Below are 15,085 nucleotides of genomic sequence, written 5' to 3' on the forward strand. Positions count from 1 at the left end.
ATCTTGAGAGATAAAAAGCTTTCAATCTCATGCAAAAATGTCCTTATATAGACCATGAGAAGTTATACGAGATAACCGTCGTTTTTCCTAGGGGTATGGCCCATCAATTAATATTAGACATCCTTTCCAAAGAGTCATCATTATAGTGAGGGTATATTAGTCATTCTCTCTTAACTTGAAAGACACATGTCTTCTTGTTATTAGGAGATGACTGTTTAATGTTTGAGCGGGAAAATCAGATAATTCCTCCCGTGTGACAGCTGTCCTTGATCAGTCTAATGAGCATGTAGTTAGACGTTTTTCTTACTTCACAAATCTATAAAACTAAATGTCTATTAGACGCATGGGTTCATTAGACGCATACGTCTAATTACGTTTTGTAAGGTCTGCGTCTAATGTCTATTAGACGCATACGTCTAATTACGTGTTGTAAGGTATACGTATAATGTCTATTAGACGTGTATATCTAATTACGCATAAACACCACGTGTTAGACGTGTGTTTGGTTAGACGTGAGAATCCTCTTGCTCATGACGTAAAAACGTCTAACGTCTATTAGACGTGTACGTCTAACCGCATTGGTTTTAAACCACGACATATAGGCCTAGATGTATAGATTGTGAGCAAAGATACATCTAAGTACATATCAATTCTTTTAGACACCCTTGTCTAATAGACCGATTAAGGCCATTCGTCTTGAGAGTATCTTTACTTTTAGAGTAATTTTTCCCTCTCATTTTGTTCAAGTACAAAAATGAATAACCAAATGTTTTGAGAACCTTCGGACCAAAAATATTTTAATACAAAACATATAAAAACATTTATTCTTCTAGAGTGGCAGTAGCCATTGTTGATCCTTTGAACTGTATACTTAAGAGAGTATTCTCCATGCTTCCTTCCTGCAATCTTCCTGCATCACCTACATAACAAACTATTTACAAACTTGGTACCCATATTCAATTGGGTCCTCGATCAATTAGTCCCTTAGTAATCCATATATGACATATTCTAATGGATTTCCCATGTTGTGTTGTAATTAATGCACATGATTTTGACTTAGCAGACGACTTTTTACTAGCCACTGATCCCTTAACTTTTGAAGAAGACTTTATTTTAAAACTCCTTGACTTTGAGTCAGGCTTTAGATTGCCAGACTTGCTAACTGCTTCTAATTTATTCTTCAGTCAGCTAACAGTCGGCGGAACATAAATAATTTCATTCTTAAAAGCTATTTCTTCACGAATGGGATCAGATTCACTGCCAGTCAGACCTCCTTTAACAAAACTTATTGGCTTAAGCTTGTCATTTGCTGAGTTTGAATCCTAGACCAGATTTAGATCCAGCAGGTTTTAACTTTTTGCAGGACATGTTAGGGTCATTGCTGTCAAATCCTAGACCAGATTTAGATCTAGTAGGTTTTATCTTGCTGATCTGATATTTAACAGCTTCTCCAGACCTCGTCCATGCACAGACAATATAGTTTAACCGTTTGTTTTCAGATGAAAGAGTTTGAATATTTTCTTTGAGCATCTCATTCTCAGATGAGATCTCTACAATCTTCTTTTCAAAAACATTTGACTCTTCAGTTTGAAATAAAATTGGTTTAGATACATCTGGTGATGATTTGGTTTCATTTAAGGATTCTGCTAGCTTTCTATACTCGATGACCATGTCATCTAGTGCAGCTACCAGTTGTTCCCTTGAAAACCTTTCAGAAGAGAAGTCAAATACCTCAGTCTCCTTGGTCTTTTCTTCCTCTTCTCTTTCCATGAAACAAACCACCTCTTCGTCATCACTATCACTGGATGAAAAGTAAGAGTCACGAATACTTCGTTTGTTCTTCCCGTCACCTGCAATAAGAGCCTTCAGCTCTTTTCCATCATCCTTTGCAACATCACATTTCGGCTTCTGGAATTCCCATTGATAATGACCTAGAATACCACAGTTAAAACACTTAACATTAGCCTTTGATTTCTTATTATCATAGAAATTTGAAGAGCTTGAGTTAGGTTGCTCTTCTTCATGAAGTCGCCAAACTTCTTCACGAAAAGAGAAAAGGTGTCGCTGCTCAGCTGCCATCTTCACATCCGGAGCGGTTGGTGGCTCTTCAGTAGTCACCAACGCCTTGGCAATGATAATGGATGTAGATTGATCTTCTTCAATCCTACAGTTCAGCTCGAACTCATAGGCCTTGAGATCAGCAAATAGGTCAAATAGAGGGATCTTGTTGAGATCTTTGGATTCCCTCATCGCCATCGTCTTTATGTCCCATTCTCTCGGAAGAGAACGCATGAGCTTAATAGCAATTACCCTGTTGATATAGGTCTTACCTAGGATGGATAAGGATGAGACAATCTTGCTGAATCTGATGTCGAACTCGTTCATTGTTTCACCAGGACGCATCTTGAAACTGTCATGCTGCTGAGTGGCAACCATGATCTTGTTTTCCTTGGTTTGCTCGTTGCCCTCACACAGTTGGGTGAGTCTGTCCCAAACCTCTTTAGTAGTATCACACTCGATAAAGTAGTTGAACATGCTGTCATCGAGAGATCTGTACAGAACATCAAGAGCCATGTTGTTGATGTTGTTCTACCTCTTTTCTTCAGCGGTCCAGTGAGATTTCTCCTTATCAATCTTGATAGGACCCTCTGTGATGACACTCCACATATCATCATGAAGAGAAGAGAGATGAGCTCGAACTCTTTTCTTCCATACGATGTAGTTTTCTCGAGAGAAAGTTGGAATGGTGATTGCACTAGCATCTTTGGTTATGGTCGACATTCTTCAGGAAGGAGCTTGAGAATATAAAACCTTGCTCTGATACCAATTGATAGGATCGACTTAATCAATAGAGACGGGGGTCTGGCGATTGATGAAGGCTTATGAAAAACCGTTTGAAAGAAATCTTGTTAGGGATTTAATTCAATTTTTATTCTACACAAACCCTTGTAAACACTTGAAATATAATCAAGTGCGAAAATGTTTACTTAGGTTTTAAGTTTAAGATGAAGAATGAGAGGATGACAAAAATGAAAAGACACAGCAATTTGTTTATGGATGTTCAAAGAAAACTCTCCTACGTCACCCCTTCTTCCAACCACCAGAAGGATTCACTATGATATGATTTGAATCAAATACAGTTTGCACACACTTAGCTCACTGTTGAACAGAACACACTCTGTTCAACTTACAAGATGAAGAATATCACTCAGCTAAAGGATGCTTTTGATTCTAACTCTTTCTTAATTAACACACAGTATACTCAGGAAAATAGCTAACGATTTCAAAGTTCAAAAGATTAATTTCCCTCTCTTGATTCAGGCTTGTTCGCTCTAAGTTCTAGCTATTCTTCCATTGTCCTTAAGAATCTTTAAATATGAACAGGTACCAACGGTCAAATCTTCATAATGATACGTTGCACTCTTCCATTGGAACGCCTCCATAGTACACAGCAGACTCTGAATACAAGGATCGTGGCCATACACAACAGGTAGTGCGCCGAATATTCTTCAGAGATATACCTGCAAAACAAGTAGTGGGAAGGATATTCGCTTACGTGTCATTAGTTAATTGGTTGTATCTTTCTGTCGTACTGATCTTCACTAGAAAGTGTAGCAGGAGTAGCGTACAGCTATAGCACATGGGTAGGCGGGTGCTAGCTTCAAGAAATCTGTTTAAGCATGACATTAGACGTATTTCAATTAGACGACCTCGTCTAATGAAATCAAGCGTCCCCGTCTAATAATAGAATCCATTAGACCACCTGATCTAATGGGATTAGACTCACGTCTATCTAATTTACACGACAAAAGACAATAAAGAACCCAGTTTGTTTGAACCACGAAATGGAAAGATCCATGTGAGTCGTGATGTTGTGTTCGAAGAAAGTGTAGCCTAGGGTTAGCAAAGTTAAAAGAGTAATCAACCCTTCAAAGTTTACAAATAGGTTAATCACGAGCATGTTGAAATTCGAACGATCCCATTCGAGTGTGGATCAACAAGAGGACAAACTACTTCAGTAATGTTCTAACATTTTATCTTGAATCCTCCACAGCTCGAGCAAGTGACTGAACAAACAGACTAAGGCGATAGTCTACCCACTTCATGTTCAGGTGGACACGTTGGGAGTGATGAATGACTTGTTTGATATAGGAACATTAACGATATCTTGGAAGAAGCACATCGAGCGACACTTGATTTTGAAGAGTTCATGTTAGAACAGACGGAGGATCTGTCCTGCTACAACGAAGCGGCTGGACAACCACAATGGGAAGAAGTAATGACTAAAGAAGCCATCGAGAAGAATGAGAAATGGTCTCTCATCCCATTGCCAGTCGAACACAAGGTAATTATACTCAAATAGGTATTTAAGCTCAAAAAAACTTAGAGAGTGAGGTGTTCCAGTACAAAGCTCGTTTAGTTGTAAAGGGATATGTGCAATGACAAGGCATTGATTTCGAAGAAACTTTCACTCCAGTCGCTCGAATGGACACAATTCGAGTCAATCTTGCCTTGATAGCTAATTCTGGTTGGCAAATACATCATCTCGATGTAAAGTAAGCTTTTCTCAATGGAAAACTAAAGGAGAAAGTGTACGTGACACAACTAGAAGGATTTAAAACCACAGAAAAGGAAAATATGGTGCTTAAATTAAATAAAGGCATTATATGGCCTAAGGAAATCTCCTCGTGTGTGGAATCTAAAGTTGGACTAAAGTTTGAAGCAAATGGGCTTCTTAAAATGTACACAGGAGGAAGCGGTGTACACAAGAGGCAACGCTAATACCCGAATTATTGTTGGTATTTTTGTGGATGATCTTATTTTAACTAGTGAAGATCCAAAGGGTGTTAAACTTTTCAAGAAACAGATAATGGGGGAGTTCTAGATGAGTGAACTCGTATTGCTGTCACATTACCTTGGAATCGAGGTAGCTTAGTTTAAAGGAGGCGTCTCTATCAAGAAGACAACATATGCCAAAAAGGTGTTGAACCAGTTTGGAATGCTTGATTGTAACTCACCAAAGGCACCAATGGAGCATAGGGCTCAACACTATAAGGATCCTGAATGCCAATCGATTGATGCAACTGAATATCGAAGATTCATTGGTTGTTTGCGCTATCTCCTTCATACAAGACCAAATCTTTTTATGTTGTTGGTGTTGTCAATAGATTCATGGTGAGGCAACTAAGATACATCACAAGGCAGTGAAGTAGGTGCTTCGATACTTTCAAGGCACTACACACTTAGGTCTAGTGTTTTGAAAAGGAGGTGGCGACGAGAAAATAGTTGGTTAATCTTACCGTGACTACGCAGGTAACATAGATGACTGGAAAAGTATGGGAGGCATGCCGTTTTACATTAATGATAGTCTTGTTTCGTAGAACTCCTAGAAACATAAGACAGTGATACTTTCCTCATGTGAAGAAGAGTTCATGGCTGCAGCAACGGAAGCGTGTCAAGCACTTTGGTTGAAGTCATTATTGTTCATACTAAGTGGTTCGAAATCTAAGGTAGTGAAGCTCTACGTCGACAACAAGTCCGCACTTGCACTCATGAAAAAACACTTTTTCATGGTCGTAGCAAACACATCGACACGAAATATCATTTCATTCGAGAGTGTGTTGAAGGAAGTCAAATCAATGTAGAGATTGTTCGAACGAATGAACAGAAGACTGACATACTTACGAAAGCTTTGCCAGCATCAAAACTGGTGATGATGCAACACTTGATCGGTGTTCGTGATCTCGAACCACCCCATGACTAAGGGGAGAATGTTGCATTACTCCTGACAATTACAATTGTTACAAAGAATAAAAATGAGAAATAGTAACTTTTATAATTGCTTTTAAGAAATTAAAGATTTTATAAAAAATTTTCTTCAAAGTGTTGTGAGTGTTTAATGCAAAATAAAAAAAACTTGTTGTAATAATTTAAAATTTACATTTTATTTTTTTCTCTCAAAGCTGCAATAATTATAAATCTAATTTTTTTTAAGAAATATTACATTTTAATTTTCCTCAAACTAACCGATCATAAATCGTAATCATCATGGAAATAGGTAAACAGCGCCGTGTGCTAGTAAAACGTTGGAACTAATTCATTTATGGGGAACCAAACATTGGTAATAAAGATCTCTCTCCCAACCAACCGCTATCCCTTAGCTATCTGGATCTTGACAAGCAGTGGAATTATACTATTCTTCCTGCTTTTGTAAATTGTTTGCATTGACGAAAAAATAAAATACTACCCTTGCCGTCGAAATGGGTGCCGGCGAATCAATCCCAGAGACTTCCATCCATGAATTCATAGTCAAGGTTTTATTTATATCCAAAGTTGGACCATTTTCTAAAAAAATATATTCATAATCATTATGTATATATATAATGAGATCCTGAGAAAGGTAGAGAATTTTGTGTTCATGCAGGATAGTCGGGGAAAGGACGTTGATCTCAGCATCTACAGGGGGAAGGTGATGCTTATCGTTAATGTTGCTTCCAAATGGTCCATCTCTTTTCCTTTGTAGCTATTTCATTTCTTTTTGTCTCATATAGAAGTGAAATTTCAATTTTAAAAAGGTTTTCACTTCCAATTTTCTGATTCTGTATTTGTCCAACTGTGTATATATATATATGCATTGCTTGAGATCGAACAGTCTGTTCACCAATTTGAACTACAAGCAGCTGACAGACCTCTACAGAAAGTATAAGGACAAAGGTAAGAGCATCATTATCTTGCTTTTGCTTTGGTATTTGGTTTTCTGATTCTTTGTGAGATATTTGAGATAGGAAATTATGTTTTTTACCTTAATTTGGGAGATATTATTATTACCTATATAATGTATATGTAGTTATGAATTTAATGAGAAGTATACCCACTTATGGTTCAACTTTTTATTTGTTCTTATTGGTGGTATGTATGTTTGCTTCTTTAAATGTCTTCTAATTTGGAATTTTATGAGATAATAAACATTTCATCTGCAAATGTAGCTATTGTAGTTATGTTTAGATATGAATTATGTGGAAGCCTTTTCACTAACTTCTAGATTGGAATCTATAGGTCTCAAATGTCCACAAGTAGTAGCTTTTTAACTTCATTTTTTTTTTATTCTGAAACCTTATTTTAATAAATGAAAGTCACACAACAAGGGAAAAGACATTCATATACGATAAATCTATCTAACTGACTCAAAGAGTCAAATAAGTTGAGGAAAGTAAAAAGGATAAGAATGACAGTACTAAACGATTTCTCATAGAATTTTACATCAATTGGGATTATGTATGGCCAATAAGTTTTGACAATTTTTGAACATTAGATAATTATTATAATTATTCGTTGAGACGGCCATAACTTCTAGGCTGTCCCAAATCTATTATATTTAGCTTCCCACATCTTATTTTAGGTTTTAGAAAATCTTTGGTTGTCCTTAGTGTGGGTATGTTCTAATCTATGGGCTCGCTGGGATTACCTCCAAAGCTGATTCTAATTATTTGTGTCTTTGGTATAGCTTATACTTTGTATATTCCAATATGTCACCATCACCATCACTATCCATATTTTCTTTTCCTTTTTCTTGCCTTTCCAAACACCTTCAGAATCGTAACAAAAGAGCATTTGAGGATGCATAAGAACAAACTCTTATCTCTAGCTTCCACAATCCATCCTTTAACTTTGCTCCAAACTCTAGGACACTTGATTATTATATTGTCATAAAACCTTTTAACTTGTATTGTTATGTTAAAGATTCTTAATCAGAATTTTTTATATTGGTTTTCTATTGTTCATAATTAGCCCCTAGTTCATTGAAAATGCAATCACAAGTGGAATTTTCTTGTTGTCGTTTCAGGATTTGTGGTCTTAGCTTTTCCATGCAACCAGTTCTTGCATCAAGAGCCTGGTACAAGTGAGGATGCTGCAGAATTCGCTTGTACCAGATACCAGGCGGAATACCCTATCTTCCAAAAGGTATGTAGTACCTGTATGAGCCATTTTACTATTAAGTTATTCGAATATTAAAATTTAAAAACTTTAAACTATTACCTCCACGAGAAGGAGCGCGATTAAGATATTAAACGTCCCGGGTGAAAAGACATACTAGAGTACATTTCTGTGTTTGGGACTGTGTGATTTGATCATCTTCCATACAAACACTCAAGCTTCTTTCGAATCATTGGAACCTAACATTGCATTAGCTGGATAGTCTTCCTATGTCCTTTTGAATGTTTAAATAAATAGGAAATTGTGGGAAAGAATCATTACTAGCATATTGACCAAACTTGATTTTGTCTTCAATAGTTAAGATCAAGTGAATGTTTCCAAAAAAAGCACTAAAGGGCTAATGAACATTATATTATATGGATGTCCACTGTGCAAGCACATTTTCAATGTATTCATTTAGTCAAGTTGCTAGAGAAGCATTTATAAGAAGCTCAATGTTTAGTTTTTCGCTTTATTCAATATTTGTAATAAACTTATATTGCTTACAGTACTAACATTATGTAAAAAATTTGTAATATCGATGAAAAGTAATGACGGTTTTTCTTTAACATCGCAATTGACCCAAGGAGAAAGTAACTAAATAAGTATTTATAAAAGTATCGGGAGAAATAGCGACGACTAGGTAGTAATAACTGCAAAAGAAATATCAGGTCGAGTCAATGTTAAGTAGATCAGATTACATACCAACTGTCGATATATCGTTGCATCTTCCAAATCTTTTCCTTCACGTGAACACATTTTCACATTTGATTCCATCGGTGTCAAAATTGGATTACATTTGAGCATTCCAAACTTCTTCAACAAATCTTTGGAATATTTTTGTGGACAAAGAATATTTCTTCTTGTGTGCAATCAACCTCTAAACCAAGGAAGTGTAACCAAGTTCTTTCATCTGGAAACGTACTAATAAATTCTTCTTTGTCCGAAGAATTTATGTGAAGAACTTATGTCTCATTACCACCGATTATGATCAAATCATCAACATACACTAACACAATAGCTAGTTTTCCTTCATTGGATTTGACAAACAAGTTAGAATCTACAAGTTTTACTAAATAACCACTTTGTGTTAAAAATTCAGCAATCTTACCATAACATGCCCTGGGTGCAATCCATAGAGTGTCTTTCGCAGCTTACACACATATTCATGATGTTCTTTATTTTGAAAACCCTTTGGCAGGATCATGTAAATCTCTCGATCCAACAAGAAAGACATTCTTCACATCCATCTACCACAAACTCCAATCTTTGTATGTTAAAAGTACAAGCAAGACTCGAACAGTTGTAAGTTTTGCCACTAGACTAAACATTTCATCATAGTCGAGTCCGTATTGTTGAGAGAAACCACGAGCTACCAATGGTGCCTTGAACCTCTCGATTGACCCATCTTGATGACCCACGAGACCCACTTGCATGATATAGGTTTCACATCTCTTATCTTTGGTACAAGATCCCAAATCTGATTTTATTGAAGTGCATTGATCTCTTCTTGCATAGCTTTCATCCATCTAGGACTTTGTGATGCTTCTTCGAATGTCTTAGGCTTTATTGAGTATTCGATCATATCTGGAATGGAATACCTAGGATTTTGTCTCCGAGTTCTTGTTGACTTTCGAAGTTGAGGTTGTAGAGTTGATTCTTCTATTTCACTAAGCCCATCTTCTTCGTTTAGTTGTAGATACAGGCTAGTTTGCCAAGGATTATGAGATTCCTCTATTTCGAAATCATTGTTTCTTGGATCTCTAGGTTCATCTAGAGTTGTGTGAGTTTGATAGTATGCTCCCCAATCTTTTGTTGTAGCTTTTCTCCAAATTCTTTAGAATATGGTAACACCTCCTTCTTTAAAGACCACCATGAAGATGCTTCATCAAACACTACATTTCGTGAAGTATAACATTTCCACTTGTTGAATCACAACATTTTCATCCCTTTCTTTTGTGGTTGTATCCTACAAAAGTACATCTAACAACTTTTTATGAAACTTTCTTCGTAGATGATCTTGAACAAATACATAACTTACACAGCGAAATACTCGAAAGTAGCTAACTGTAAGTTTCATGTTCCATAGTTTCTCAAAATGTGAAACAAATCCAATTCTTCGTTGGGGAAGCTTGTTGATTACGAAGGTTGCAATCCTCAATCCTTCAGCTCAAAACCTTCCAATAACATTTTTTGCATGTAGCATACTTTGACAAACTTCTGCAAGATGTTGATTCTTTCTCTAATCCACATCATTTTACATCATTTTGTTGAGGTGGGTTAGCACAAGTATATTGATGACATATTTGGAACTCTCTTAGGTATTGACAAAACTCAATTAAGCTATATTCTCCTCCATTATTTGTGTGCAAGCACATCACATTCTTTCCGACTTCTCCTTCAACTGTCTCTTTGAATCTTTAAACATTGAGAATGTCTCAGTTTTTTCTTTCATAAAGAAAACACATACATACCTAGAGAGGTCATCAATAAATGTCAACATATATCGCATGCCGCTAATAGATGATTGTTTAATTGACCAAAATACATCCGAGTGAATTAACTCTAACACTCTAACAGTTCCTTTGATTTAAAATTTGATTCTTCATATGGTAATTGATGTGCTTTACCGTATTGACATCTTTCACATACCGTGTCTGTTTGTATCTCAACTTGTGGAAGTCCCTTAAACATTGACTTCTTCATCATCACACTTAGCTTAGAGTAGCTAACGTAACCTAACCTAACTGCGTGTGTCATAGATCTGAAGTCTCATTTTTCTTTGTCTTGTCTTCATATGTAGACTCTTCTAACATAACATAGAATGACTCCAATCGCCGTCCCTCCATAGTTGGTGTTTCTATGACTTTTAAGTCACCATAAACCTTTAAATTTCGGGAACTGAATAAGACATAGTGGCCTGATGATGTCAATTGAGCTACGGATAACAAATTTTTCTTTATTCCTAGGACATGATAAACATCTTGAAGTGGTACTTGGTCAGAATTATATCTGGGTGTAACAATCGTCTTACCAATGTGAGCTATTGGTAACCTTGAATTGTCAGATGTCATCACCACACGATCTCCTTTGTACTCGGACCAATTTTGAAATTTTTGTTTGTCTCTCGTAATATGATTTGAACAACCTGAATCTACAATCCAATCATTTTTGTAGTCAATATGATCTAGTCTTGTTACCGTGAGAGCTAGTTCTTCTTCCATGGAAAATAATGATTCAGCATCCCGACCATCTTTGTTATTTTCCTTATAATGAGAAGTGGAAATATTCCCTTTAACATTCTTTTTTCCTACTTTAACAATATTTCACCATTTGGCCCATCTTTCCGCAGTTGTAACATTCTCCATTGAATTTTCTCTTACTATCACGATTATTTGAATGTCCCCATAGATGAGACCATCTCTTTCCTTGGTTAATGTTTGTGTCACCATCCTTTTTATATTCACCACCAGTGTGCCTCTTTAAGTTACCTTTAACATCCTTTTATGTCTTGAATCGAAACATGGTTGAAACATAGGGTCGTTGACTAAGATTTGGTATTCGAGACTCTCAAATGCATCAACTATCAAAGAGAATTTAGTTATGCTTCGGTCAACTTGATCACGATTGTATGTATCAACATATGTCGATTGCACTTCATGTTCGTTAATCACCATTAGTGACATCTCATTTCCCATGACTAATTTTGGGATTTGCAAAGAAATAACCGACAATTTTTCATTACTGCATACGCATTTTGTCTCGTATTCCTCTTAAGTCTTTTCTTTTTTCTTCATCAACATTTTTTTTGTAGGGACACTAGAGGAACCAAACTTGAGTTTTTTAATCTATCATCAAAATAGTTATGATAATTTTTCTCTAAAACATCCCTTGATTGTTTAAGAGGTTCGCCCTCGACCTTTTTCTTTAACTGCATAATCACTTTTTGCATTGCAATTAACCTTTTTTCATTCGGTTGAGTCGTTTATCATTTCGATTCAATCTTTATCACTTTCTTGGAGCTTTAAACACGTCTCTTTTATCTCTCTATTCGTTTTGTGTTCCGTCATTTCTAACGACCGAATGTTTATGGATATTCACAACATGATCGAAATTCTTCTTCGCTCAGATTGGTCACGATTTGTAGTTATACTACTAGTAGAATTGTAGTGTGTCATTAAAAGGGGACGAGAATGAGAACTGTGTCGCGGATCAGAAGTCGGAAGAAATAAGAAAAATAATTTAACGGATCGCAATCGCAGTCGCCAAGTTTTCAAATTTCAGATTCACGATTTTGTCTAATTTATCGTCATCAGACAATTCACTTCTATATATCGCGAACTGTTCTTCATCTTCATTGGATCTTCTTCACCGAATTGGATTTTCCGATTCTTGCAACTGAATCCTTCACAAATCTTCTTCATTTTTTTTGGATTCTCCCTAGGAGAAACAACGACACTCTGATACCAATGTTATATCTTGAACTAGAATTATGTATATATCTTAAATAAAAAATATAATTGATACAATTGTATAAGAATTACATAAAGATAAGAAATGAAGAATACTGTTAAATTGAGTGCTATTAAATTGACTTCAAATATTGTGTTTCGTGCGAAAACAAAACACATTGAGTTGAAGCATCACTTTATTCGTGAAAAAGTACTTAGAGGGAATAACTGAGATGGATGCAGTTAGGAGTGAAGACAATGTTGTTGATATCTTCACAAAATCACTTCTTAAAGATCCTTTCGAAGATCTACTATCTAAGTTGGGACTAGTTCATCGGACATAACTTTAAGGGAGTGTTAGATATTAAAGTAATAATAATAATTAATGTGTCTTTTTTTTTATTCAAGAGTCTCTTGAATTGTCAAGTCTCTTGGTCTTATCTCTAGTAAATGAGACTCTTCATGTCTCTTACTTAGTTTAATGTCTAACTTTTTGTTTTAGTATATATAAGTTTGTTATCGTGTTCTTATTTTTAATAACTTCAATAGAAAGAATTTCATTCAAATTAATTTAATTCTCTAAAGTCTTTATTAATTTTATAATAAACTTCTTCACGGTTCGATCATCGAAGTCTTGATTGTGTCTTCTTTACAAGGGTACTCATCGAAAGAGTTGAGGATAAATTTTCACTTTGTATTTTTACTTGTTTTAGTTTCCATTCTTGATAGCTTTCCTGGTTTTGGATTTTAATATTCTGCATAGTTTGTTGTATTTGTTTAGGTTTCAATTTGTTCATGGTTTGTCTTTATATTGTTTTTGTTCATTTATTCAGGAACCCATACACCTATTACTTTCACAATTAGTAACCAACCCCATTGCGTTCTTAACTCAGAAGAGACTAAGTTTGTATTTCTGCTATTGATGAAGGGAGTTTTATAAAACTATTTAAATGAGACTACAATAGTCATCATCAATCTTTCCAGCTTTACAATACATTACAAAGACACATTGCCATCACTTTCCTTTTAGTGCTAATTTTTTTTCAGTATCGTTCATTATGTAACAATGTTGTTTTTTTGTTCACTGAGTCTAGAAATATTGTTCATGGAATATTATAGTATTTACATTTCATAGATTAAAAAAGAAATAAAGATATTGCAAATTTCTTTTCTTGAACTACAGTAAATGGAGGGGATATTTTCCATTGCAACAGGTTAATGTTAATGGACCAGATGCAGCACCCATTTACAAATTCCTCAAATCTAATAAAGGCGGATTATTTAGCTCAAGGATAAAATGGAACTTCACAAAATTTCTGGTTGACAAGGAAGGCAAGGTTTCTTGGCGTTACGCCTCAACAACATCTCCAATATCTATTGAGGTTCATTGATCTCTGTATTATTGTCCTTTCTTTCTACTTGGTGCCAATTATTTAGAAATGCAAATTGTGCAGGGGGACATCGAGAAAGAGTTGGAGAAGAACGTCAACAGCTTTAATATATATTGAGGCTCATTGATCTCTCTCTATTGTCCATTATATATTGGGTACACATTGTAGACAGTATTTAAAAATGCCTATTATGTGCAGGGGGACATCCAACCTTGCCTTGCTCACCAAATATTGGTTGCTGTTTGTCTTTGAGCAAGTAAATTAAGCCATTTTTCTGCTGTTAATGTAATAGAACTTTTGATTTGATAATTAAGTGCAGAAGAAAATGTAAAATGTCATGGCATTATAGAATATTACAGATTATTTTGCTAATAAATAACAGATTATTAGTTTTTAGATTACTTAGCTTTAACTTTGAAATCAATTATAATAAGACAAATATTGTAATTCAAATCTATAACTCAGTAAACAAATTTTCAATTTTCATTTCATATTCTTCAAAAATTTGATATAATTTGGAGATGTTTGGATCTTGGAGATAAAACACTATGACACGCAAGTACAAATAGTGTAGAAACGGTAGATAATGGAAGATGGAGATCAGAACATCACTTATTCATTCGACCCAATTTTGGTTCAATCTCGTTCCATTAAAATGATCAAAGAATAATAGATAATTTAGAATTTAGAATTAATCTAATATTTTCTTTAAAATGTTATAATCTTTAATCTAGATTTTAATTATTTAATAATATAATTTTAATACTATATGTCAATAAATTGAGATAAATTTTACTTGCGGAAACATACTTAGATCTTTAATGAAGACGGTTCATTAAGTTGTTCTTCGGATATTTTTTTGGTCTCAAATCTCAAATTTCTAAATCTGGATCGTAATGTGGTGGGGTTTAGGCTTTCCAACTCTCTATTAATAACCTTGGTGGGGGTTTAGGCTTTCCAACTCTCTATTAATAACCTTGAGTGTTCTTAAGAGTGAACAAATTTATATCTTTAATCTGATGAGTATAACATAATAGGTAAGTTATATATATATGGTTGGAACCTATCTCTACTATACCTATTTAATATTAGGCGAATCAACGAAATAGTAATGATATTTTTGCTTTTACACAAATTTATTCACATATTTATTATAAATGTCTAAATAATCCCATAACTTTTATATACTTGAATAGATTATTTTAGTTATATTTTAATCTTTATATGATAACAACTAATACACAATTACTAAATAATATATGTACTCAA

General features: G+C 34.8%; 1 protein-coding gene across 1 annotated transcript; it reads left to right on the plus strand.

Moving 5' to 3' along the window:
• The first annotated feature begins 6,172 nt into the window (after positions 1-6,172).
• LOC124919686 (probable glutathione peroxidase 5) lies at positions 6,173-13,975 on the plus strand. Its single transcript, XM_047460000.1, has 6 exons — positions 6,173-6,314; positions 6,425-6,501; positions 6,653-6,714; positions 7,844-7,962; positions 13,640-13,807; positions 13,880-13,975. The coding sequence occupies exons 1-6, from the start codon at positions 6,261-6,263 to the stop codon at positions 13,931-13,933; spliced, it is 534 nt and encodes a 177-aa protein (XP_047315956.1). The 5' UTR covers positions 6,173-6,260; the 3' UTR covers positions 13,934-13,975.
• Positions 13,976-15,085: the final 1,110 nt, after the last annotated feature.

The sequence above is a fragment of the Impatiens glandulifera genome, chromosome 1 (assembly GCF_907164915.1).
Source record: "Impatiens glandulifera chromosome 1, dImpGla2.1, whole genome shotgun sequence".
NCBI classification, from domain to species: domain Eukaryota; kingdom Viridiplantae; phylum Streptophyta; class Magnoliopsida; order Ericales; family Balsaminaceae; genus Impatiens; species Impatiens glandulifera.

What these genes read in the sequence shown, in the direction of transcription:
- LOC124919686 (XM_047460000.1), top strand. Translation starts at nt 6,261, where the DNA reads ATGGGTGCCGGCGAATCAATCCCAGAGACTTCCATCCATGAATTCATA. An exon ending in CAGAAAGTATAAGGACAAAG is followed by an intron (nt 6,715 to 7,843) that starts GTAAGAGCATCA and finishes TTGTCGTTTCAG; the next exon opens with GATTTGTGGTCTTAGCTTTT. An exon ending in CATCTCCAATATCTATTGAG is followed by an intron (nt 13,808 to 13,879) that starts GTTCATTGATCT and finishes CAAATTGTGCAG; the next exon opens with GGGGACATCGAGAAAGAGTT.